The 24,029-nt window shown below is 39.4% G+C and overlaps 1 protein-coding gene across 2 annotated transcripts in view; it reads right to left on the bottom strand.

The window, feature by feature from the left end:
• Positions 1 to 24,029, bottom strand: part of KLHL29 (kelch like family member 29) — a 390,541-nt gene that overhangs the window by 61,437 nt on the left and 305,075 nt on the right. For both annotated transcript variants that reach the window (XM_066180004.1, XM_066180005.1), the window contains one exon: positions 8,725 to 8,863. In XM_066180004.1, coding sequence (XP_066036101.1) covers positions 8,725 to 8,863 — 139 coding nt within the window. The remainder of the gene's footprint in view (positions 1 to 8,724; positions 8,864 to 24,029) is intronic.

Here is a 24,029-nt window from a genome sequence, read left to right as displayed (position 1 = left end):
TAAGAGTCTGTTAGCTGTGTGCTCATTAGAAACTGCTGTTCAAGTCGACACAATTTAGACTGTACGTCTTGTTTATTGTAGAACTTTAACTTTTTACTTTAATCCTTAAAGCACTGAAACTTCAGGCAAAGAAGAGAGTGCAATGATGCTGCATTTTAACTGTCCGCTATTTGATTTTTTTATGGTCTTCAGAGTAATTATTTGTTCAAAACCAGTATATCTACGTATCTTGTGAGAAGCAGAAAAGAAACTTTATTAAATCATAGCCAACCTTCAACTATGTACAGATCAAGACTCAGCACCCTACATGGAAAGTTGTATTTTGTACTGAATATCTTGATTTATCATAATTATGGGTTCATGAGATATAAAAGCATAGATGCCCAAACATACAACATATATTTCCACAACATGCACCAAGAAACATATGCATATGGAAGTAATAGGTTATTTACCAAGTTATACAAGTTTATGCAGCTGCAAGGTAATCAATCATGTAAATGATGACAGGAAGGGACATTTATAGAGCAGCATCACTGCAATACGTATGTCAAAAGGCACTGAATGTTTTATCAAACAGGATTAAAAAAAAAAAATTACACCCCAGCATCGCCTCTCCTTTGGAATTGTTTTATCAGCTCAAGATGTATTAACTTGCAAATCTTTGCCTTTGTTATTCTATCCTGTAGATAAACGTTATCTTTGAGCCTCAGTCACTATCCATCTGTCTCATGAGAGAAAAAAACATGTACTGTAATGGTTCTATTGTATTATTACAATAAAGAACTAGTAAAATCACAAGATTAAATAAATTACACTGTTTAAACACAGGCTTGCAAATTCGTCAGGAAAATTTACCTGACCAACAAATCCATTTGCTCACTTTTTATCAGGATGTTGATACAAATAATGTTCCTTGTTCCAGGCAAACAAAATCTGGCAAGACTAGTGTAACTTATTAGGGTCAAATGCTGCCAGTTTGCACCTGCTCTATCAGAAGAAAATCAGGAAAATTAATGGCTGTGAGCTCGGGCACGCACCAGCAGCTCCCGCTAATTCACCATCACAGAAATGATCATTACAAACCAAGACGAGCAATGGGATTAAGAGCAAATGCTTTTGTTCACGGACAACATGGCCAGAATAAAATAAAGCAAACAAAAGAGCCACGTTTCCTATATACCCTTAATGCCATTCACTGAAGGAACACAATCTAAATGCTCAGCCAGGACCATTTCTAAAGGCGGGATCAGCGGCAGCCTGTGACGCTACAGTGTTGGAGATCACAGTCGGAGGCACAAATCTGGCTCCCTGCTGAGATTTAAGAAAGAAGATGACGAGTTTGAAGATGCTGGCTTAAACGACTAGCAAGTGAATGAAGAAGTGAATATCAAGTGCCCTCGGAAGAACAGTGTTTCATGACCTAGACTTTTCCTAGGGACTGAGAATAAACTGCATCTCACAAAGTACTAGAGGAGAAGCAAAAAAAACTGGGCCAATTTATTAATAGTGTGGGATCTACCTTGTTTGCAAGTATTTCTGGCAGCCTAATTCAGTGGCAAAACAAACTGGGTGAGAGCTACTATTTGTTAAAGGTAAATGAAAGATGCAAGAAGGTTCTGGGGGATTATATAGGAAGGAAGATTAATAGTTAGTTGACAGAATAAAAAATTTATTCTCATCAAACTTAAAGCTCAAACCCTTACCCAACTCCTATCTGATTTCTTTTAATGATATTTATTACACCATCAAAAACCAGCTTAGCACAGAGCTGGCATGCAGTTAATAAATCTATTTCTTAGGAATGTGGTGAAATTTATACAAGTAATTATCTAGGTAGTCTATCCAAGACTCTTTCTCATCACTGCAATGTCTAGAGGGAAAACAATAATAAAATAATGATAACCACCATTATTATTTATTACTACTACTGTGATTATGGCAGTGCCCAAAGATCCCAATCAGCATTACAGTAATTAGAATTAATTCTGTCAGGCACTGTTTTTTTTTCTCCTTCAGCTACAGGGTGTTGCCAGTGCTTTTCTACAGTATTTATAGATCCAGAGACATCAATGAAAGGCATGACAGCACCTCACCTATGGCCACAGTATAGGCAGGAGAGGGCATGTGGCTCTTCTCACTCCGCCCCTGCCCATCCACTCTGCAGAACTGCTCTGAGTATTTCAGACACCAAAGCTCAGCACAGTGCAAGCAAAAAGAGGGCACTGCGATCAGATGTGATCATAACCTGGTCATATTAATTCAAATTCATTATCCCAATCCAGCAGAGGCTAATCCTTGATGATATAAATGAAAGGGGTGAACTACTGATCCCTGGAGCTACTTACAAGCAAGCTGGAGTTGGAGATTTGATTACCCTTATTTTAGGGCAAGACAGGATTTTGGAATTGCCCCAAAAATGAGAGTTTTCATGAATATGGCTCCTGTTTCTATGCCATGGAAGGTTTTTTTGTCTGTTGTCTTTGATTCATTTATCTTGAACTGCACCTTATTAGATACCTGTTCCCTTTCACCCCTGAATTTAAACAGAGTTAAGCCTAGGCAGGACTGTGAGATGTAAGTAATACAGGTAAGTCACTTGCACCACCATCTTGAGAGATGTTGGATGACAGCTGCATGGCTCATGGATGGGTACAGCTGGAGCAAGAGAGGTGATTCGTCCATCATTGCTTGGATAAGATTTGCAGAATTTGTGGTTGAGTCTAGAAATTACGGGAGCAAGAAGCCCCAGCTACAGAAAACCAAGATGCTATAAACGAGGGAGAGGAGTGAGAGGCACAGGAATCTGCTTGGTGACTGCAAACTGCTGCCATTACAAGGCAGATTTTTACAAGCAGAAGCTTAATTTCTGTGCTGCACCTCAAGGCTTGAAAAGAAGACTTTCTGTCCTTCTTGCCATGGTTTCTCTTCAGAGTAGGGCACATTGCTCTGCCCCTCCTTGCAGAGCAGCATCCAGCCCAAGCCACCTGTGATGTGTTTTGTGGCAGTGCAGAACACCACTGAATATTTGTAAGCTGCCATTCATTTATGTGAAGACCATACATTTTTGCCTGATGAAAACACATTTTCCAAGCTCTGGCAGCTGAGAAATTTGAAGCCCAGCAGGGAGCTCCGAGGGGCAGGCGGGCGGCTGCCTGGGCAGGCAGAGCGAGTGCAGTGCTCATGGAAACAGGCCACTGAGAGCAGGGGGCTGTGTCCCATGCCAAGATCTTGTGCCCAACACACAGCAATTATCACTGCCTCGTTTAAGAGACGAACCTTGTCCACAGCACAATTTACACCTGTCCCCTCGCAGTAAGGGGTGAAGGATATTTTACACTCCCATGCAGCCTCCCATTCTCATGGTTTAAACGGTTTAACAGAAACGCCTGGCGCTCCTTCTCTAGGCACAATGTACCTCTCCTGGCACCTGAAACAAATATCATATCTTTAACTCCTTATTTCTCTGTTTTCCACTACATGTTATAGTTTGTTTCCACATTTGTTCTGTTCTACAACGGAGCTGAAGTATGCAGATGTGGAAATGCTGCTTGCTCCTCTCCCAGAGTTAAAAGCAAGATTCTTAATAAGCAAGAAAACATGAAGGGGTCACTAAGAGTAGATTTTTCTTTCATCCTGCTGTTTTACATTTTGGGCTTTTTAGAACGTAAACACAAACCAGACAGTCTGTTTTCCAGACACCTAAATGCTTTTGCAGTTTTGTCAGGCTGTTTCAGATGGATAGTGGCAGGTTTCTCTGTTGTGCATCCAAATGCTCCCTTTCCACACAATGGTGTAAAATGCAGAATGACATCTTTGTCTTCCGCGTAGGTGTAAAGCAAGAGGAATTTGGTCTTCTCACCCTAAATGCTTTACTTCTTCTGCCCTGCCTTCAAGGCCTCAGAGAGTACTTTAGGAAAAAAAAAAATTCAAAAATCTGAAGACTTGAAAACAAGGCAGGGTACTGTGGAAAAGCAATTTGGCCATGAAGTCACTGGGTCTGCTTGTAGGAAAAGAAGGATGAACGTAGCAGGGCCAGATTACAAAGCATCCAAAATACTGTTTCTTGTAACAGAATCTCTTTGTACGTAAGACTTACTGTTCTATGCCAGCGGAATCAGGCACCCAAGATGACTTAAAGATTAGAAAGCATCATTAAAATCTAATCTTGAAAAGATAAAGCTTGTAGGACAAGATCTGTGTATCTTTAGCAACTGACCAGAGGGAAACCTACTTGTAAAAGCTTGCTTATAAAAGCAAGCATTTTGGCCAAGAAGAGACTTTTATGTCAAGTGCTTCCTTTTAATAATGTCGTATTTGGTAGATATTCCAGTACTCTGGGTTAAGAAGAAGAAAGCAGCAAATTAAAATGTTCCGGTGAAACATTTCTTTGCTAAGGAAATATCAGAAATTCCATTTATTCAGCAGCTGCATTTGTCTATCCCAAATACAGCTGGAAACAAAAAAGATGGCTCTTCATGGGATTTTCCATTCATTCCTTCCTCCCGGAACACACACACCCCCCCACACCCACCTTCCACCATTTCTTCTAGGGCAGATACAAAAGGCAGAGCTCATTTCTTTCCTCCCCCAAAGCAAGAATGTTTTAAATAAGAAAATCTGCGCTCCGCAAGAGGCACATTTTGGAGATGCATTTTTTGATGAATCTGGATCTGCCTCTTTTTTTTTTTCTGTGTACACATATAAGCAGAAATATGTGCCATTAAGAAAAACACTAGTTTCCATAAGAAATCATTCATGTCCTTTTAGTCAACTATGGTTCAGGCTGGGTCTTTCTCTCTGGGTCATGAAAAATAAGCACTTCCAGAAGGCAAATCATGCTATTTATCGTGAGATGGGATGTATCGTCCTACAGACATTCCCATCTTTCCTCCCAACTGCAGAGAAGACTTAGACAGCCAGCTTAGGCTGGACCCCTGAGGGAAGCAATGGAGCACTCATCATAAGTTCACTGTCTATGCAAACCACCTCACTATTATAGTAAAGGGGGATGGACTCCTCCTTCACCTCACTGCAGACTGCAGTAACAGTCAAGAAGGTGAGGTTAGATTCAACCTGCCTTAGATGCCAACTCTGGATCTAAATGTTGGTAACTTACATAAGACATAAGCACCTCTCAGTGGTACAGGGGCCCTGTCTGCACACAGGAACCTGAATTAGGAGAAAAAGATCCTTCAGGAAGCCTTCAAGGTTCTTATCTTCATTGTCTGTATCATAAATTAAGCCCTTGTTTTAAGATGGCTTATTCCATGAGTAGAAAAGTCAAGAAGGTTGGAGTCAATGTGATTGGCAGTGCACTCAAAATATATAAGATAGGGCACAGTGCCCAAATCCAGCTGATGTTTGTCATACATGTTCTCCTGAAGCCCTATACTGCAGTAGTCCTGTATGGATCCTCAGCCTGAATCTCACCTTTCTCCCTTCGTGGGCACAGGGATGTGGAACAGGTATCAGGAATACTTCACACCTGCTGTTCCTAATACACCTGATCCTTTTCAGATGAATCTGCACTGAAAAGGGCTGAGATTGTTTTCCATGGTCAGTTGCTGTTGGGAGGGAGATGAACACCAAATCCTGGCTTAGTGTTGAGTGCTCTGCAGCCTCTGACAGGGATGACCTGTTTTCAGAAGAGGTGCATGGTATGGTGCTCAGGCTCAGGCTCAGGACTGGACTAGACTAAGATCAAAAGGGCTCATATATTTGAAAGATAACTCACGTGGAATGGAGAATTTTCTGGATGAGGAGCAGAATGTTCAGCACAGGATTAGCCATTTTCTGAGAAACTAAAAGGGTTTCAAAATGCACTCTCATTACCAAATTTGTTTCGTAAATAACTTTAGAATTGTTTTGGACAATCAAACCTGGTTATCATTTTTTTATCAGTGCAATAAAAACAACATATTTTCTTCCCTGCTATGACTAATTCTCATCAAATAGCCTTCCTCAAGATGAGCAATAACTCTAGTTCTATTATGTTTTTTATCTGTATTTTGGTATTATTTTGAGAAGGAAATAATTGATCTTATTGGATTTTGAACATTTCTCTTTTATTCTTTTGAGACACTACTTGCTATTCTACCATCAGATACCAACTTGAACACACAGTTGAATCAATGGCAGAATATGAGGTTAATAATAACCAGCCTGTGGCAAATAATAAGCTGAAGTAAATACTCTGAAAGATTCTATTTCTGCATGTTTCTATAGATGCACATAGCACCTTCATGAATAGATCATATTCTCACTGATGTTTCTGGTGACACATGGGTGCCTTTGGTTGAAATGACACTAGGGTTTAACCCTGGCTTGCACTGATTGAAATGGCCTTTCTATTATATTTAATATAAAGAGATCTCTTTTATTCTTTAAGAAAAACTGCCATTTCTTGTTTTGATTTCTATAATAATACAAGGAGTGCAATATAAATCACATAAAGCTTTAAGTGCCGTCTCAAAGGAGCTGCTAACAAATATCATAGAGGATTCTAGATGTATTGTATCCGTAAACATTTTAACTCTATGAACTATAATGATTCTGTTTTATCAAGGGCATGATCCCACAAAAAATTGAGTGCCTCTTGCAATCTGAGCCCTTAACTTCCAGGGGGTTTCAGAAAGACAAGGCTTTACACTGCAAATATCCTACAAAAATAAGTCTTTAGAAATTCCACCTCATAGCCCTAAGTTTATTGTCTCGCAAACACACATTTGCTCAGTTTACAGGTGAGTATTTATTTTTCTCACCTGACAGTTTTGCAAACTCAACTTGACATCAAGCTGAGTTTTTTCTTATTCAAGCATCATCATCAGTAATAAAGGTATTTTTGCCTTGGATACACCTGTGCAACTCCATTAGCCTCCATCAAGGTTACATGTGCGCAGATGAGGTTATATATGGAAGGCAACTGGGACTGAAAGACCTGATGGTGGACACAAATCGACCTCTGGAATATTTATTGCTGCTGATGATGTGAAAGAAGGCGCAAAGTGGTGAGTTTAGCAAACAGGCTAAACCTTCCACTATGTTTTTCTTGTAAGGGATGCAAGCCTTATGTGGGCAGCTGAAAGACAATATGTGCTGAAAACTAGACTAAAATCTTGGATTTCAGTTTTTTATACTGTTTACTAAGTTCATAATAAAGCAGTGCTCAATCTAACATATATCTCCATTTAATAACTAAATAATAAAGCAGCAAGATTCGTCAGTGTGCTTCTAGAAATAGATGCTGCCTGGTGACTTCTGCATACAAGCAGATGTCTTCACAACAAAATCCAAATGCCAGTCTTTGGACAGTCAGTGATTTGGTTTCTGTAAGCTGGTTCTATGACTTTTCTTTTTCTGTAGACTCTATTCTTTATCACCCTGAAAAGCATATACTGTAGCCTTAACAATTAAATTATAATGACCAGACAGAAGAGAAAGGACAGGAGAGATCTGGCATAGCTACTGCTAGCAATCATTAGATTTACAGAGGGGAAAAGACATGCTTCCTAGGCCAACATATTTTTTATGAATAATTGATAAGGCAGTCAGTACAGTTATATCACAGAAATGTAATATATATCCATAATTATAGAACCAGCTTTGTGCAAAAGGACACAATACACTGAAAGGAGATACCAGCCAATATGCCATCCTGAAATAAAATACAGTCACTATTGTGTTAGTTGGCAAAATTTAAATACAGGATTTGAAGCAAGCAAAATGTTCTTTAATCCCATTTTTTAGCACAGTCCAGGCTCAGTCTGCTCAGGAAAATACTGCAAGGCAAAATCAGCAGCTGCATTAATTTGCTGATGATTGAGAGAAAAATGAAAGTTATCCTCGTTCTTTTTTTCTCCTTACTTGCTACTCTAACTTACTAATACTACGAGAATACCAATTTATTCTTATGCAAGTATATGAAGCATACAAATTGAAAAATCAATGTAATGGAAAAAAAAGATTATCATGCACTGTTTAGAATCAATCAGCTAGAAACAGAGGGGGGAAAATGCGAAGGTGGAGACACGACATTTAGAAAATGTGCATACTGTACCTACCCTAAGCTGAAGTGTCTGTATGAAAAACCTACTGTTAGTCCAGCATGCAGACTGAGCTACATTTTGACCAGAAAATAATTTTATTTCCAATTTTTTTCTAGAGAAATTAGTCAGTTGTCTTTTCTTCTTTTAAAGGTCCCCAAATAATAAAAATATCAATCCTTTTGCCCACAAAAGCCACACAAAACTATGTAACAAAGATTTTGGGGTGAAGGGATTACAGTACTCCAAATGCTTTATTTGCACGATGTCTCTGCACAGTTCACCTGAATGCTGGTGGCTTTTTGCAGCCAGAAGCACAGACTTTTGTCATGTGTGACAGAGTCCCTTGCAAACATCGACAGCAGTAGTTTTTAGTTGTGGACTGAATCACCATTAGCAGTGAAGTTTAAATCTTAGATCTCTCAGTGGTGGAACACTTTCTTCGGCCAAAACCAGCCTCTACTCATCAGAAATAATTACACTGTACGAGTCAGATGTGTAACAAATGGATCTGAGTCTCAGTTTGGAAATACATTCAGAGGAGGTGGAAAGAATGGCTACTGGCTCTGTGACAGGAGATTCAATCTTCATAAACCTGCAAGAGAGGGGAGGAAAAAAAAGCGACACAAATGCGCCCTACAAAAGAACAGAGCAGATCACAGCTGGAAGGAAGGCAAACCTTTTAATCAGGTCCTTGAAATACAAGCTGCAGGAAGCTAGAACATTTTGGTGGACTTCAAACTCTTTGCCTTCAACAATAATTTTCAGGTCTGTAAACTCTTTCGCTCTGCGTTGCTGGTTCAACTCCTTCAACATTTCTGCAGAACAGAGAAGACAGACAGTGCCAGGGTTCCCATTAAGAGTTTTTTATTTTTACTTTTTACTTTTCATTTTTTTTTGTAAAGAAGTAGAGAAACAGGAAACAATTGATATTTTTGTTGGTAAGATTGGCTCAACACAGACAGTCAGAAGTTACAAACATAACATATTAAAAAAAAAGAAAAAAGCAGGAACCAGTAGGTCTAAACAACTGAAATATATATACACAGAAAAAAAAAAAAGCAAAAACAATTCCTAAATTTGGAAGGGTTAAAAATGAAAATAAAATACTTCAGCATTAGCAAATCAGAAACACAGAGAATGCATTATCACAGAAATGTTAAAATAATTTGTTATAATCAAAATCAAGAGCTAATGAATTTCTATCCAAATGGAAATAAGTTTTGAACATACTAGAATAATATTAGTAAAAATGGCATTATGATGCAATATGAACTGGATATGGGTCAAAATAATAAAACCACAAGACCTGCAAAAATAACTTATTCTTAACATAGTAAAAATGTGTTAAGCCTCTCAGTTAACATAAAAAATAACAGTTCTAAATAATAGATAAATTACAGTGCATAGAAAATTAGCTAAATTAACAATGCACCTTGAAATATTCCTCAGCTATATAGACTACAATTGTATATGTTTCAGAATTACCTTAAAAGCATCCTTATGATAAAAAAAATCTCATGCAGAGAATAAATTACTGCCTTTTATAGCAATTCCTATTTTTTGCACTCCAAGGATTTTTACCATCACAGCATTTTTATTTTTTAGCCTTCAATGGCTTCATTTACAGCAACAATCAACTTTCACACATCATGAAAGAATCATAATGATTAAAATAACCTATGAAAGTGTTTCCATCCTGCAATAAAGCACCTACCTTGTGTGATGCCTCCTTTTATAGAGCCTATTGGTGCTAACAAAATGAAATGATAGCATGCCACATCTCCATGTGGGGATGTGAACTACCAAGCAACCTACATGTTTTATATGCTGCCTGGACTTTTAAGGCTAAGACTTCCCTCCAACTTTGCAGACCAAAGTGGCTATCAAGATGAATAATATACTTTTCACCTGGGCAATACCCTGGCGGTTCAGAAGCCAGTGATCAAGATGACAGAAGAGCTGATTTTAAATACTAAAGGACTTTGGCTTTATTTTATGTTTGCAATAGGTCAAGGTTCTCATTTCCTCAGTGTAACACCCTGAACACATTCCTCTTCAGACAGATCTGTAAATCATCAACAGTTCCTTACATGGAATCCTTACATGAAGTAAAAGTGACCTCAAGGGTGTGTAACTGTGCTCAAAGCTACTGACAGGCTTGAGCAAGAGCTGCCAAAGCATTGCCAAAGGGTCTCATGGTGAAACCCAGACCCAAATAATCCCTGTGCTCTCCTGCTTCCCCCAAGGAAACTCCACAGGAAACATTTCAGCCAAGCACTAGTGTTTAATAACACAAAAGCATGCAAATATACAACTGTTTAATGAAAAGAAATTGAAGCTCTCCCAAGCCCCAACATCTGTGGTGCATATTTTTCAGGCCTAAGTAAATAAATGTCACCTTGCACATTTATGTCTTTTTAATGGAAACACAGTAGTGTCTGAAAGGCTAATTATTCTATGCTGAAATGGGTCAGTGCTCTCCAGAGAGCAAGCAGATCATTAGAGAGGGCACAGAAATAACAGCAGGCTTTTGTCAGATCTATAATAGGGGAAAATAAACCACTCTGTCCTGTGGGTGCTATAGCAGGGACTATTTTTAACAATTTCAGCTGAGGTAAAGCACAATGATAGATTCTGAGCAAAACCAAAAATGGGATCTGAATGTTCACTTCTGTGCAGGGGAGTCTCAGGCTTTTGCTAGAGCTGTGATGCCTGAAGTCTCACTGAACAATGAACACTTCGGGCCTCAGCTAAAGACCACGGATGGTTTGGGCACAAAGGGTGTTATATTTGATTGAGGGCCAAAGTGACTGAGGTCTCTGGTTTCACAGGAACAGCACCACCTGCTTTATTAGTTGCATATATTTATGGAGGAAGCATCTTTCTGTCCCTTTTCACATATGAACACTTTTTTTTTTTCCTTTCTCTGTCATGGTCCATTTTCCCACTTTCATTTACAGCAACGACATTTTTCTCACACCAATTTCCTATCATTTCATGTCTTAAAGACTGTTACTTTTCCCTCTAAACTTTCTGATACTTTCTCCCCATTTCAAACTTACCCAACCACTGGTCTTGACCCCCATTTGCACTTTTCCTAAGTTCCTATTCAAGTTCCATTTCTCTTGTATCTGTGACTTTACAACCTTCCTTGCAGAGGCCTTTCAGGACAAGGGCTCCATCCATGACTAAGTCATACAAGTCTAAGATTACGCTTACACAAAGGGTCAATCTCCACCTCACCTCATTCCATCTCTCTCTTTTAAAGCTCATGATCAATTATTATGGTGTTGAAAGGGCACAACTGTATGAATAGCAACTGCACAGATGGATCCTGTGAGAGAGGAGAGGAGAGGAGAGGAGAGGAGAGGAGAGGAGAGGAGAGGAGAGGAGAGGAGAGGAGAGGAGAGGAGAGGAGAGGAGAGGAGAGGAGAGGAGAGGAGAGGAGAGGAGAGGAGAGGAGAGGAGAGGAGAGGAGAGGAGAGGAGAGGAGAGGAGAGGAGAGGAGAGGAGAGGAGAGGAGAGGAGAGGAGAGGAGAGGAGAGGAGAGGAGAGGAGAGGAGAGGAGAGGAGAGGAGAGGAGAGGAGAGGAGAGGAGAGGAGAGGAGAGGAGAGGGAACAGAGTTTAGTTGTATTCTTGAACGGGCTAGGGGTTTTAGGAAGTGAGCTCAGGGTAAGCAGGACAGTACAGACCATCCTGGAACTCCTGACTGTGGCCAAGATTACTGAAAAAACAAGACACAAAGTTCAGCCACTGTACCTATTGATGCTGTGCTCTCTGTGCTGCCTCCAGTACTGTGAGAGCTGGTTTGAGCATCTAAGTCCCCAAACAGCTCCCACAGGTAATGGGATCATTATCTGGACTTGCTGAGCACCCTTTAATTACACTCAGCCCTAGGGACAGCTTCTATCTATGCTCTTTACACACTTGAATATGCTTTATGCTGCATGCATTCATTAAGGGATGCAAACCAGAAAACAGGTCTGGAGCAGTGATGCAATTTGGCTCATAAAACTCCAGAAATCAGAACAAGTTCTAATCAGAAACCGAAGCTCCTCTTTTTCCTACAGATATTTGGAGGCCCTCATTCCCTCCTTGTTTCCCTAAATTGCTATAGTGCTGTCCACAGAGAGATGACTATGAACTGTCCTGAATTTTTGCTGCTCAGTATCTGAACTAGAAAGAGGAGAGGCAGGTGGAGAGGAGAAGGAAGTCAGGAGACTGCATTGATTCATCGATCTTCCTCGCTCAGGCTCCTTTGTATTACTAAATAACTAGCAGGCATTAGTATTGGACACAAGGTTATATCAGAATGGGCCCTCATTCTCAGAGTATTTGTAATGCTCACACTGTGCTTAGCCAGGCATTAATGATTTATGAGGACTCAGGATGAGTTGCAAAACAAATTTTTTCACCAGGTAATAATGCCTGCCGATGAGTTGTAAAAGAAGAGACAACACAGTGCAGTCCTGGCAGTGAAAAATGACCTCAGTTGGCTCCTGCTAGTCCCTCTTCTGGGCTTCTCCTTATTTTCAGCATTTCCTCAAACAAATGGAATTTCCTGAAACCTTCAAAAAGAGATGTGCTTGGAATTTCCTACTGGTTATTTATTCCTCTAATTTCTTTGTTCTAATGGACTTTATTTTCTTCGGGGTTTTTTTTCCTCTCATTTGACTATTTGTTTTATTAAGATATCCAGGTAAAAATGAAGTGCAAGGACAGTTAAGGTGCAAGGTTTCAGCAGGGTGAGCACTGATGTTTCCTCCCCTCAGTGAATCACAGCCACTGCTCTACCCTAGTGCAAGGGATTTTCCCTTCTTGCCACAGGTGCACACACACTGGAATGAGATTTTGAAACCAAGCCAGTCTTTTCTGTCCCCCTCTTCACCAGTGATGCTAAATCATTCTCAGTGAAAGACTGGCTGAACACTTTCTTCATAAAGAACTGCACGAGAGACACCCCAAAATTACATGAGCTATATAGTGGCTGAACCTAAAGGGGACTTGACCTGAAACCTGTAACTGAACATCTCTGTGGAGCTTGTGAGAGGCACCATTTTCTGTCTTGCCATTATCATTGCTTGGGGCCATTTAATATAATTATATTGACAGTCTCAGAGACGATATAGGTCAGAAGGTGTAAGTGACTTTCCTTAGGTCAGGAACAGAGCCAGGAAGAACTCAGGAGCTTTGATTCTTGGTCCCCAGCTCCAGCCATCGCACCACATTTTCTCCCTCTTAATTAATGGACAAATTACAAATTAAACTAAAGAGCCCACAAGCTTTGGATCAAATACAGGACCAAGCACAACTGTGTAATAGTGTAGATCAAGTAAAGGGAAAAGACATTATATAGTGAGTATTTTAAAAAATTACTTATAATGAGAAATAAAAAAGAACAAGGAACTTATTCCCAAAGTTTATTTATTCTGTATTTTAAGCACAGTGAAGACTGGATACTTAAAGACCCTCTCTAATGCACATTCCCATGGCACAATGGAAGCTCTCACGTTTCTTTAGATTTTTAATAAAGTACTCTTTACTTAAAATCTAGTAGATAAAACTTTTAAAGGGGGCAGCAAAAACCAAAATGTAATGATCCATAAAATACGGAAGAATCATTTTTACAAACAGCTTTTAAAATAATTTACTTGGGAAAACTAACCCCATATAAAACTGCAAAGGATAATTGATGAAACACCACTAATTATTCTTGTGAGGAATGTGCAAGAGACCAATGCTTGCTCACACAGGCTCATGCTTTCATGATTGGGACAGGAAATGTGGGAAAGCCAAGACAAGTTACCAGGAGGAAAATCCAATTACCTTCTTCCCTCAGTAAGTATGGAGATTAATTCCCAAGGTTATGCTCCAGTTATGCAAAACAATAATTTTAACCAATAAGCGCCAGCACTGCCCACACTTGCTTATTTCTATAGTGGTAGAGTATGGGTAGATCCAAGAAACTATATAATGAAGCAGAGGATCTAGAAGTCAAACAGGAGCTGTGAGTGACAGGAAGGAGTTTACCATGGTGAACCCTTCCCATGTGAACCACACAAGAACTCAGGATTTTTTGCCACTTTGACAAGTCTCTTGTTCTCCTCACCACAACATCCACAGACGCGCAGAGAACCCCAAAGCCTGCAGAGAACCTCAATAACCTGCTGAATGTACCCTTGTGCTCTTGATACATGGCTTGAAGCAGCTGCAGAGAGGTAACAACTCAAAGCCCAGCTGCCTCATTAGGCCAGGCTGATGAAGTTAAGCAGACGCACTTGGCACTGCAGTGGCTGATGCTGTTCTCTACTCCTCCAGACACCCTGACCTGGAAGACCAGGATGGACATCATCCATCCCTTAAGGTCTTCCATGATGTTCAGCAGCGGGGTTAGTTACTTCCCAGTTGACAAACACAAAAATCAGCTAGAGCATATTCCCTGTGATGTGAAGACAAGCACACACTTCTGGAGAACAGCTTTTTACTTGGGACTGAGGGTATGAAATAGGTCTTTTAATCTCTTTTGGCCTGAAAGGAAAAGGGAAATGAGCGGAGTCTGGTGAGAATCATTAACAGATGTGGATGTTTCAGACCATAGAATAGCCTGAGTTGGAAGGGACTCACAAAAATCATTGAGTCCAACTCCCAGCCCACACAGGACAGCCCCAAGAATCCTACCAGTGCCTGAGAGCATTGTCTGAACACTTCCTGAACTCTGTCAGGTTTGGTGCTGTGACCACTGCCCTGGGAAGCCTGTACCAGTGCCCAACCACCCGCTGGGGGAAGAACCCCTGTGATCTTCAGTTTCCTTCCTGGACCCAGAAGATTATACATCCAGTTACCTGGACTGTCTCTGCACTTGTATAGAGACGGAACTTGTCTCAGGCACAAGGCAATCAGTTCGGTGTGCTTGGACAGGCAGGACACACCGTCTCTCCCCACGGATTACCAAAGGAGATTAAATTATTAGTTGGGACCAGAGAGTAATTTCTTTTTCTTTTGCAGAAAGAGAGAACTAATATGTTGCAGATAAATGCTTCCACCTTGTTCTTCTCAATGGATTTCAATTTCAGTGGAGCTTCTTTACCAAGAGCAGAAGGAGAAGGGGGCGTAAGAAAGCTGGGACTGCCTGTGCAAGGATCCTTTATTGGAGAGATGGGGGAGGCAGACAAATGGTGAAGCACTCTCACTCTGGACTGAACTCCAAAGAGCCAAGGCTGCTAAAGGCTTGGGATGGAGGTGCAAAATACTGTCTGCATGATACTGCAGTGCCCAGTCCTCCTCTCACAGTCTCTATTCATTATGGAGTTTCCACAGGACACCATCCTGCACCCAAGGCACGTGAAAATACTTGACTGGTTCTGGCTATCTCCTGCATATTTTGCTTTCCTAAGCCCTTAAGCCAGATAAAATGAACTGAGAAAAGCTCAATACTGAATATGAGCATGGCAAGGCCGTGCCCTGATGAGTCTCTGCTACCCAGCTACACACCCTGGTGAAGATGGAGCATATGCTGATGGAGAGGCATCACTGCTGGCACAGCTACACCAGCCCCTGAACAAAGCCAATGGGAGTCATCTTCTGCTGGGTTTTGTCAGCACAGCAATGTGAAATGCAAGGTGTGAAGCTGTCATACTCCAAGCTGATACAGCCACGGCAGTAGGACTTTGTAGTGCAGACCAACCTGTCTAGATCTTCGTTGTGTTGACACTGTTAGACACCTGTGCTGCTAAAGAAAACAGTAACAGATGCTGGAGAGTTGGAAAATATTTTTAAATCCTGCTGAACACTGCGTCTGGCTGCATATGACAATTCTACTCGAAGGATTGTTGGCAGTGAGATGCCCTGTTGTGCTAAATAATTTTTTTTGTTGTTCACATAGGCAAATTCTTCTCACCTTATGATGAGAAAGAGTCAACAAAGTCAGCTGTGGTGATTACTCTCTTGAGGAAGACAAACTGCAACTCTATGTGTAAATGGAACCTTTGTAAATATACTAAAAACTCAGGGAAGTCACCGTAACATGTTTTGAAACTAATTTTCAGGCTATTATCATCACTGGAACTGACATTAGGAGGTACCTCAAGGCTGCCTTCACACATTACAGAGCATTACAGAGTTGATATTTCCCTATATTAGGCCACTGAACTATTTCAACATATTTTCTGATTATATTCAGAGACAAACTACAACCTTAATCTCTAGGGAGAAAATAACCCCAAAGCTTTAGATGCAACTTTAGAGAGATTTTGGTACCACAGTTATGCATTAAAATTATAAAAAAAGGAGTCTGGGGGCTAGAATGCCTTTGCTGCTTTGATTTATGAAGTAAAGTCTTCTATGGTATCCATGCCTGCTAATTTATAATCAAACGGGGTTACAAATGCAGAGTGAGCATATGTGACCAGGTTTGAAAATGAACTGCATTTATATTACATAGATGGATGCAAAGAATGAGTAAAGAATTCAGTGACAATTTGATCTCTTTTATTTTCCAACGCACACTGTGATCCATGTAAGGAAAGGCAGCAAGACCAAAGGACCCGGCATAAAAATACCCACTGTGATGTTGAGATAAAGATGTAGCTTCCTATATCAGGATCTGCTGGGTTTTTTTTCAGGATTCACCCCTGATTAAATACAAAGTTGGCTGCAGCCTGTTCTATATTGGCCAAGGCGAACAAAGCCCAGGAGATCCCAGCAAACTGCCAGTCTGGTCCCCTCTCAACATATAACATGCCACTATGTCAGTTAGCACTGTAACTTGATTTCCAGGCAGACAATAATTTTCTCTGGAGACAAAATGAGAGAGACAGGCAGAAAGAGAAGGAAAAAAACCAAACCAATCTGTGAGCACTGGAAACGCAGAATAGCCCAGATTCAAAGGGAAATTTAGTTCTGATTGTTTTATTTACTAGCAGACAGACCTGAGTATCAATCCACATTTAAGGGAAGGCTAAAATATTTATAACTACGTGGTCTGGGATGAATTCAGTATTATGCTAATTGCTTGTAGCAGAAGATTAAGAGATAGTTTTTGGACCTTTTTGATCCTTTTATGTAGTGCAAGGCACTACATAAACGTTCCCCAGTTTTGAAGGCTTTGAACAAGCAGCACCCATCTTTGAAACTGACAAACCAACAGGCTCCTGACATGGCAGCACCAGTGAAACACTGACCAGTTTTAGTGCCAGTTGTGTGTTAACAGCAGCCACAGACACATCTGCACCACCAGTTGGCAAACAAAACACTTGTGTTCCAAAAGAAAAAACAAAAAAGATGTCTAAAAACAAATCAGTGATGTATCCAGAGCAAATTGCATCTATTAGAGCAAAAACCCCAAAACCCCAAAATACCACAATTCTAAGGTATAACACCTGACAATCAAAGACTTTAGAGCACTTAACATATATTAATTAGCAAGGATGAGGCTGTTCCTCTGCCCACTGTAAACAAAGCAGTGCTGCCCAGCTTCAGCAGGGGCTTAGGCTTTTCATAAAAAGTACACAAGTGTAATCAACGTAGGTCTTTGAAATACATTTTTACGAGACAGTGGTAATGCACATATTTTCTAACATTAACATACTGCTGTACAGGATGCCTAATGAAAGCAAATAAAAGCATTCAAATCTTGAGCACTGATATCTCACCCTTTCAGAAGATATTATATATCATTTGTAAATAACAAAGTATTAAATCTCACTATTTAGGCCTATAAACTCAGTGGATGGTTTAGTACGAGGCATGTGTTATGCACTGGGTTAAATGCATGTGACAGTATTTCTTGGTCCAGTGGGCATCTTATATCATAGAGAACTGGTTTTCTGATGTGTCCCCACAATAAGTCTTAGTGATTCATTACACTATCAGAACAGAAAAATGTAATCAAATATTGCAAAATAATAATAATAATAAAAAGAGAGAGAGAGAGAAAATGCTCTCTGTCAAATCTAGGCCCTCCCTGGGGTATTCTGCAATCCAACAACTCCACTTCAGCCACTGGTTCCCTGCTGTGTAGCTTCAGCAGGTGTGTGCGGCTGCAATCATGACTATTCACGACTATGGAAGTTATTGTAGTAGTTAAATACAGGGCTGTTAACTTACCTAAAAATCACAAATGACTACAGGCTTGGAAAAAAATGATAAATAAGCTAGTTTTTGGGCCCCCTGAGCTTTAGGAACATGGTATTTTATGTTAAAAAAGCCATAATTTGTGTCAAGATTTCCTCTGAACATCATCCTACTTACAATAATTTCAAATCTCTAGATTCTATCAGTCCTGAAGATGTGAAAGACTTTATAATTATTTTTTTTTCTCCTACATTTTAAAGTATTGCAAAGTTTTCAAAGTCTAACAGTACTGTGGCTGTTTAGGAAACATTTTGCCAAATGTCCTTCTCACTTATGCCAAATGAATGTTTTCCTGTAATAGGGTTAAACCATGATTTTTAACCCTTTATTTTTAAGCAAACTTCTTAGACGGTATTTCTGTTATTATTAAGAATTCTGGATAAATCCATAGTAAACTCACTTCCTAGTATCCATGGTGCCTGAGCAGGGGGTTTGTACAGTATAGCAAGAGAATATGAGCCATAACTAGCTGATAATGTAAGAAACCATTTAACTGTGAATGTTGTTTCTATTCATAGAGAATTAAGTTATCAGGATGTGCTTAAGTAGCTGCCTTACCAAACTCAGAATTAAAAAAAAAAGAAGAGAGGCACTTTTAAGAAGTCTGTTGAGATTAAAGAACACAGATTTATTTAATGAGTATTAAAATTTATGGGCTCTCTAAGAATTAAGCAAGCTTATAAAGACTATTTTGAGAACTGAATGGCTTTCACATAATGAAGATGGTTGATAAGACTTGGCTAAAACATTTCAAAAACAAATGAAAACAAAGGAACACCTCAGAAAACATGGTGATTAAGTCAAAATTTCAACTGCGAAGGCAATATACAGATTTCACAATCATTTCATAATCCGAAAATGCTACTACAACCAACCCGCAAAGGTGCTGAACCCATGAAAGGATGACAACAGGCAATTTCGAATCTAGACAAGCATGAAAGAAGCATGTTTTTCTCCTTCTGTGTAGTTATGGCAACAGAGAGATATAAAACCCCTCCTAACTGAACAAGGGCTTTTTTCCTCTCTCTGCTCCCATCCGCAACTTTACAGCTGTCACCACAAGTCATCCCGCTCGCTCCGGCACGCCAGCAGGCAGCGAGCCGGCATCTGAGGCGAGCAGAGAACAAAAGAGGCTGCAACGCAGCTCCAGTTCAAATGACAGCCTCACCAGGGCTCCAGCCCGCACAGGGAAGACAAAGTTGTAAAGTTTCACAAAAGAATTGAATTTCTTCTCTGGATGTCCTAGTGGGAAATCAAAGATCTATTTTAATTTAAGGTATTTGCAGCTCTTCTTGCCTAATGACCGAAATATCTAGAACAAGAGCTGCTCAACAGTAGTTCGCAGGTTTACAGGAGTCCATAAAGCCACTTGCACTGATCTGAAAAGCCACATACACAGGAAAGTATTAACTGTTTCCACTTTTCAATGTGGGCACTAAAGATAGTGAAATGTAAGAAATGTGGAGGCCTGGGAGGTATCTTTGAAAACTACTGTTGAAACTGAGGATTCTGGAGAAGGGATATGTTAGAGCTTTAGGCCAAGAGAAAATAACAGGATTTAATATAGATAGAAGATTCTTGATGGGAATTGATAGATGTTCATGCATAAGCTACTTCACTGATCTGTGACACACGAAACCAGGACTTAAAACCAAATTAGAGGAAGGCTTCCTCTGAAGTACTCACAAAGGGCAGCCTTAAACTCAGTGATGAAAGCTCCAAAAAGGAAAATACAGCGCTGGAAATGAAATAACCACCATTTATTGACAGCAGCCTTTTGAATTTGTATTTTGCATTCCTCAGGAACAAAACAGTTAGTGATCATTTACTTTGTCTTCAGTGATGTTTTGCCCTATGACACAGTAGAACCTGGTGTCTCTAATCAGCATGTGCTGTGTGTCTGAACCAGTTTCAGGGGAGGTAATTATAATTTCATTCTTTTTTTCTCATGTCTCCAAGCCATAAATTTACACACACACACACACACATACACACACACATAATGAAAATGGTGGTACTTTTACTTAAGTATGTGGCAATAGCAGTTTATGTGTACCAAATTAACAACCCTGGAACAACCTCATTAAAAATCTACAGCTAAACTTCAAGGGCTTTCTGATTCCACTTCTCGTGTACTTGCCCTCCCTGCTCCGACAGCAGAAGGCCAACATGTTTTGAAGAAGAACAAACATCTACCTGTGCAAAAGCTGCCCTTTATGTTTCACATGAAATGCCAATATTTCAAAAGCTGGTTTTGTCTTTCTAGGAACCTGTGACCCTTTCAATGGACTGAAGATTTCATGGACAAAGTCTTAAAAATGAAAACAGTTCTTAATTTCTTTTTTTTTTTTTTTTTTCCCTTTGCAGGTACATTTTTACTTTGCTGCAGAAAATGTCATTAATAGTGACAATACAGCACAACTGTCATGTCTCACAGCGCTGACGTCTTTAGGTTAGTTTGGAAATGTTTTTTCTAGGTCATTATTTTTAATTAATACAATGACTTAGTATATTTTTATTCAAAATGTCAAACTGTTTTAATCATAACACAAATATGAAACATTGACCTAGAAAATAGGACTTTTTATAGTACTAAATAGCAACAACATAATTAAAAGCATGACATTCTAAAATGAAAATAGTGTATTTGACCATTTTACATCTTAATGAACTATCATATCAACTTGCTATTTAAATTTCATTAAACTGGATAACAAATATAAAATACATTTTGAAACAACATCATTTCTCATAACCAATTCTGGAAATATGTACCTTGTTAACGATGGTTAAATGACTTTTCTAATTAGTGTGGTTTGGGAAAAACTGATTGAAATGGCATTTTACAGGAAAAAATAGTTTCAAGGATAATTTATTTCACTGAAGACACTGTCAATAGTCCATCAAGCAGTATCTACTTAGCCATAATCAGAGCTTGCTTCAGCTGTGTGGCTGTGCAGTGTCTCATGGAGTTAAACTGACACAAAGCCTTTTTAAGTGACACTGAGTATTTCTCAGTTCTAAAGCAACACACTCATTCAACTGAGAGCAGGTTTTGGTCCCCATGGCTGCACTGTGTAAGAATTACAGTTACAGAGACACACACTTGCAATATCACTAAAGAAACACTGTTTCTTGATTTCCTGATTTTTAATGTTAATTTTCTAGTTAGCTTAACTTATGTCTTGGCTTCTGTTTAGTCTTCTTTTTTTTTTTTTTTTTTTTTTTTTTTTTTTTTTTTTAACTGTTACACTTTTATTCTTCAAGCTCCTTCTTATACACTTGTGATTTTCTCCTTGCAATAATTTTTAAAGGTAGTAATATATCATTGAGAATGTGATTAAGATAATTCAGTGCATTCCTAAGGACACCAAATTGCTCAACTGAAGTGTAATTTGGGTAGGCTGCAACTTATTTTCAAAGACTCATAATGCTGTAAATGTAAAATAAAACTGAAGGTGAAGCAGCAGCTCTGGGGTCCTTGTCTGCAAGAACTCTAAGAAATGAAAAAACCCAACAAAACCACAGAAAATGTAGATTAAATTTTTCAAAATGCCTAAATAACTTCTGAGCCTGGGACTTAACAGCTCTTGAAAATTTAACCTATCTGTAATTTGTCATAAAGACAAACAATGATTTCTCTTGAAATAATAGGATCAAACCGCTTTTGACTAACCAAAGTAATGTCAAAGGTTAAAAAGATAGAGCAGGACGGCAAGAACCTACTCTGTAAAAAAGCCATTCATCAGAGCTTCAAATCTCTGCTTGTTCTCCAGGGAATAGTCTGCAATGACAATTTCACATAAAAGCAAGACATCCCCTTTTGTAGGGGACTATACAATTCTAGTCTTAATCACACAAATCTTACATCATTTTCACACTGATCTTTAATACTGTACCAATGTTAAATACAAGTAAAAGAAGTCAAAGTTCAGAACTGAAAGTTTGGAAGTGCTTACTCTAGTTATTCTTATGTTTTTCTTCCTCTGTAGTTGATAAGACTCAAGAAATAGTCCAAACCATTATTTCGTAGACCTTAGTATTCATTGTATAAATGAGAAAAATTAATATAACTCCTTAAAGACAACTGTATGGTATTGAATAGAGCTCCTGGAAGGAAAAAAAGATACATTCAATAAGGGACTCAATTTGAATCTACTTGAGGAACAATCTTTTCAAGTTCTTTTTGAAAGGAAAAAGATAATATGGTTGCTGTGCACCCACTTATTTGGTGGTGCACTGAAACAATGTCTTCCCTATACCTAAAAATTAGGAAGCAACAAAGATTTCCAGTATGACAAACTTTAGAAAAAGTAAGGTTTTTTTTTTAATAACTAGCAAGCCAGATGCTGTAGATTTGTTTGGAATCTACTGACAAAGAAGGATGCTGATTATATTTTTGGGTTATTTCCTCTTTTTTTTTTTCTTCTTGGAACAAGGCAGCCAAGTAGACTTAGAGGCAAAATTCAGATGAACAAAGCTAGGAGTAAACTTAGTGAAAAGACAGCTTGGAGCAGAATAACCATAAATAAAGTAAAACTGTAAAGCAAGGAAAAACAGAAACAAAACCAAAACCACACAAAATACAAACAAACAAAACCCAAAACAAAAAAACCAAACCAAACCAAAAAACAAACAAAAAAGAGAGGACATGGAGTTTTGAAGGCTTGTGCCAAGCCATAGGAAATGGAAGGCATGTTTTTAAGCACCAAAGGGAGAGGTCAACACTATAAGGAAAATCTGACTCTATTAACTGTGCAAAGCATAGCTGTTTTAGGACTGTGCCAGTGGCAGAAATCAGACTGCAAGTGATCAAAGAGGCTGTTTTGTGTTGTAAAAAACATATATTACCTCACATACACATAATAAAAATTATCCAGGAACATTAACAGCAGTTATTCTGGAGTTAAATCCTTGTAGACCAGGCTAACTCTAAAACAATGCAAGTGTAAGAGATCTTTAAAAGTTACACAACTTGCTAAGTGACAGGCATGATGAGAGAAACCCTCTGCTACTTTGGACCTTCCTCAAAGAGATGCTTTTCCTCCCATGAAACAGAGTTATAACTATGCAGATGTGGCAGATGTTAGTATATGAATATTTATAAGTCCAGAGGATATTCTGGTCTACCTCACCAGGCATGCTAATATTTGAATAGATTAATCAAAGCACTGAGTTCACAAAACAAACTGCCCCCTCACCTCCTCCGAGACGGAAGTGGTTCATACTCAGAATGATGTGATGCTCGAGGTACTCAGCCCCAGAACTCGTGCCTGTATCACCTCACGGGGTACTTCCAGACCTTGGAAGGGAGTGTAGAGCAGCAACAAGGGGTTTCCAAAGGAGCCAAGGCATGACAGAACCATACCATGTGGTGGTGTGTGGGCATCACTAGCTCAGGGCTGAACTCAGGCTGGTCTGGTGGGGCTGTGCTAGAGCTTACAGCTCATCCCTCTGGGAATGACTTCCAGCATTCCCAACAGATCACAGGGGTAAGCCTGCACTAGGACCTGTAACAACAAGGGCCTCCTGACACAGTACAGCACAGTTTGGACCCATTCTCTTCAGTCTCCTTGAACTCAATTGCACTAAGTCATCTTCCTGGCACCTAAGGCCAAGCACCACACATGGCCCCATGCACTGGCCATGATGGGTTGGGTGGAAACTCCACCAATAAACTTGAAATGCCTTTTTTTTCATGGAACTTAAAAAAAAATGAGGGTTTGCATGAATAGCAGCAACCCAACAAAACATTTTTAACCAGAACTGAACTAAGTTTCTTTTATAGAAACGTTATGCATACATCCACACACACACGGAAGGCATTGACATTACTGTGGGAAGAATCA

This window comes from Chamaea fasciata, unplaced genomic scaffold (genome assembly GCF_029207755.1).
Source record: "Chamaea fasciata isolate MVZ Bird 193981 ecotype frontalis unplaced genomic scaffold, bChaFas1.0.hap1 SCAF_3, whole genome shotgun sequence".
Lineage (NCBI taxonomy): Eukaryota > Metazoa > Chordata > Aves > Passeriformes > Sylviidae > Chamaea > Chamaea fasciata.
This window is presented reverse-complemented; position numbering and strand designations above follow the sequence as displayed.